Source organism: Lolium rigidum, chromosome 6 (genome assembly GCF_022539505.1).
Source record: "Lolium rigidum isolate FL_2022 chromosome 6, APGP_CSIRO_Lrig_0.1, whole genome shotgun sequence".
Lineage (NCBI taxonomy): Eukaryota > Viridiplantae > Streptophyta > Magnoliopsida > Poales > Poaceae > Lolium > Lolium rigidum.
Genome location: NC_061513.1, coordinates 208,111,007 through 208,114,648, shown reverse-complemented (window position 1 = coordinate 208,114,648; position 3,642 = coordinate 208,111,007). Strand labels below are relative to the sequence as shown.

Sequence of the window (3,642 nt, the reverse complement as noted above, 5' to 3'; positions counted from 1 at the left end):
GGGGGACAATGAACATCTCAGGGGAATAGGCAATAGCGACCTGCTGGGCTCCGCCGAGGAACACAGCGGCGACGTAGGATGGCTGATGAACGGTGGTCAAAGCAGCCGCTCCGCGCAGTGCGCACCCCTTTGGATGATCGCCGTCCCCATCGAGCTGCCTGCCTGCCTGATGAAAAGCTTGGGCAGCTGCGTTTGTGTGATGCCTGCTTGCCTTCATTAACTCCATGCCTTGTATCGCTCGAGCTTTTTTTGCGTGTGGACTACCCTTTCTGTTATTGCCACGTTTCACTGCATCAGGTCTTCACCCACCTCCTTGGATCTCCCTTTCTCTCTCGCTTTGCTACCTATATATACACAAACATTCCCTTCACTTCCACCCCACACCACACCGCCCCCAATTCCGTCCTCTTCGGCCCCTGCCTCTCTCTCCTCCATCTCTTTCTCAAGAACATAGTTGCAGCTAGTGTAGCCTGCAACTGGAATTTCGGCAGAGGATAGTTACGGTGTAGATTGCCGCTATGGGGAAGGAGTGCCTGCCCACAGTGGCAATGGTGCTGGTTCAGCTTGGCTTCGCCGGCATGAACGTGCTGTCCAAACTCGCCTTGGACACCGGCATGAGTCCATACGTGCTCATCGCCTACCGCAATCTCATTGCCGCCCTCTTCCTCGCCCCCCTCGCCTTCTACTTCGAAAGGTGCGTCTACACATCTATCTATGCCTTCTCAATCTAATTAAGTCTAGGTGTGGAGGAGATGATCCATGTACTGCAATAATCATCTAAGTAAGCATGTATTTGTGTGTATGACTGTATGCGACTGTCACCAGAACCACCATTTATGTGGAGGAGATGATCCATTGATTTGTTTTCCTTATTGTGAACAATCCAAGATAGTTCATCCATCTACCTTTCCGCAAAAAAAAAAGATAGTCCATCCTTCAGCTTTCTCATGGAAAGGATTTGGTGGGACTTTCTTGATTTATGCGACTTTCAAAAATAGGTTCATTGATCATAATTTTTTATACTCCTATGCCCAATTTTGGACACCTTAGAGTAGCACCCACACGGCAATTTACATAAGCAAGACCTAGCTGGCTAGCTCAAGGGCAGCATGTATCATATTATTTCAAGTTCACTTACTATAAATCTTTTGAGACCATAGCTACTTATAGCAGCCTTAACCAAATCAACTTACATGCATGGATCGATGCAGGAGGAGTGGGATGGTGATCACCAAGAAAGTTCTTGTCCAGATATTCTTTTCCTCCATTTTCGGGTATGTGCAACAGACTTCTCATTAATTCCAACAACTATTATTCTTCCTTCATCAATATAACTTGCAGCAATTATCTCATTATATTCAAACTAACAACAGACAAATAGCTGGAAATATCTGCATATATCCATCAGTAACAATGTTGCATACAGAAGCGTCCTTGTTTTGCTCTAGTTTTTTTTTACGATGTGTCATTCAAACTAAGAACAGACAAACAGCTGGAAATAGCTGCATAAAGAAATACAGTAACAATGTTGCATGCCGAAACGTCCTTGTTCTGATCTAGTCCTTTTCTGGGTGCATGAAAGGAACCCAACTACCAGGAACCCCTTTCGGTTTTCCTCTCAAGTTTAGCTCCCGTATCTGTGCACTACACAGGTTCCCTATTCTTCCAGGAACAGGGGACATGCCTTATTCTCATTCCTCCGTTGTCAAAAAAAAAAGTACTAGCTTCAGTGGCAACTGAATAGTCTACAGTGTGCTACTTCAAATTAGCAGCTTAACGAATGCCTTTCCATATTATGAGATTTTGTTTCCTCCTCTTTTTTTCCTGATAAAAGCATGTTTTTTCTTACGCACCACCGTGGTGGTATCATCAGTAACACAACTTATGACAGTATGATGTTGTCAAAGTTTGTGAGTCATCTGGGATGTCACCAGCTCTGCTTCACTTCTCCTTGTTTAGCCAAATTAAGCTGTGTCGGGGCCGGCACAATTGGCTCGCAAAATGGGCGACGATGTGATAGTTGGGCAAAATAAGCTGCAACATTAATTTTAGAATATCGAACTGCAAAGCAGATGTATGTAGCGTAGGCAAGATATAATGTGATGTAGTTCCAGATCGGTCAGCTGGTGTGACGTATTAACCCAACTTATGTCTTGTTTGTTGTGGGCGCGCGTGATACAGCGCGACGCTAAACCAGGTGTTGTACTTCGTGGGGCTCAAGTCCACCACCCCGACGGTGGGGTGCGCGCTCAGCAACACGCTCCCGGCGATAACCTTCGTCATGGCCGCGGTACTGAAGATGGAGACGGTCCGGCTCGCGACGCCCTCTGGGCAGGCCAAGGTATTCGGCACGGCGGTCTGCGTCGGCGGCTCCATGATCATGCCCTTCTACAAGGGCCCGCTCCTCAAGGTCTGGGCATCACCCATGCATTGGCGCTACGCGGAGCACACAACCGACGCGGCGGCGCCCGCCAGCGGCCATGCCGCCATCGTCGGCGACGTGCTCATAATTCTCAGCTGCGTCGCCTGGGCCGTCTGGTTCATCCTCCAGGTTCCTACGCCTACATCATCATCATATGGAGCTTGTTCTAGCAAGTCCCGTAACAGCTTGTTTAATCTGCAGAGTAAGATGTCGGAGAGGTTCTCGGCCCCGTACACGAGCACGACGATCATGTCGTTGATGGCCGGCGTGCAGTGTGCGGGCGTCAGCGCCGTCATGGACAGGAGCCTGTCGGCGTGGAAGCTCGGGCTTGACATCAGACTATACGCCGCGCTCTACCTCGTGAGCAATTTCGGCCGATCTACCTTGGCGACTGAATTAACTATAGCGTGCCCGAATCAACGACGACATTTTCTGACGAAGAACTGGCGTGCACGCATGCTGCAGGGTATCGTCGGCTCGGGGATGGCGTTCGCGGCGATGTCGTGGTGCATCCAGACTCGCGGGCCGCTCTTCGTGTCCATGTTCAGCCCGCTGATGCTCGTCGTCGTCGCCATAGTCGGCTGGGCCATCCTCGAGGAGAAGATATACGTCGGAAGGTACTAGAGTCGATCACATTTTCCTTTTCAGTTTTACGGTCTGCATGCGGAGATTACATTTTCAGTTGGTGAAGCTTACTTGTTGTGGTCTGTCATCTGTGTCCTTGCAGCGCAATTGGTTCTGCCCTCATCGTCGCCGGGTTATACATGGTGCTTTGGGGCAAAGCGAGGGAGGCCAGCGGACCGGCTGACCTCAGCGACGACGGTGGCGGGGCGCCGGAGACCATGATTGTCCTGGAGCTGAACGGCAAGGACGCCAGGAACGGCGACGCCGCCATTTTGCCCTTGTTCTGTGCTACCACTCCCAAGCACGAAGGCGAGACGGACCGAAACGGCAGCACCTGAATGATGATTACGCCGGCACACTAGTAGTGTACCGATATCACATGGGTTGCGTTACCATACATGTCATGGTCAGTTGCACTTGCATGCGCAGTTGTGGTACAGCTTACAAGGACGCGCCACACAACAAAAAAAGAAGAAGGAAAGCAGGTAAATAGATGGCGCGGTGAGGAAATGAGGAAAGGGAAACAAGTTGAAGGATTGAACAGCTAGTAGGGTATTTTTCGTCGTTTCATCGACAATAATATCGAAAGATGTGAT

The 3,642-nt window shown here is 49.8% G+C and overlaps 1 protein-coding gene across 1 annotated transcript; it reads left to right on the top strand.

Moving 5' to 3' along the window:
• Positions 1 to 518: 518 nt before the first annotated feature.
• LOC124663706 (WAT1-related protein At1g09380-like) lies at positions 519 to 3,384 on the top strand. The gene is made up of 6 exons (XM_047201380.1): positions 519 to 694; positions 1,212 to 1,274; positions 2,182 to 2,551; positions 2,624 to 2,782; positions 2,888 to 3,039; positions 3,150 to 3,384. Exons 1-6 carry the CDS (start codon positions 519 to 521, stop codon positions 3,382 to 3,384), a joined length of 1,155 nt encoding a protein of 384 aa, XP_047057336.1.
• The last annotated feature ends 258 nt before the right edge of the window (positions 3,385 to 3,642 follow it).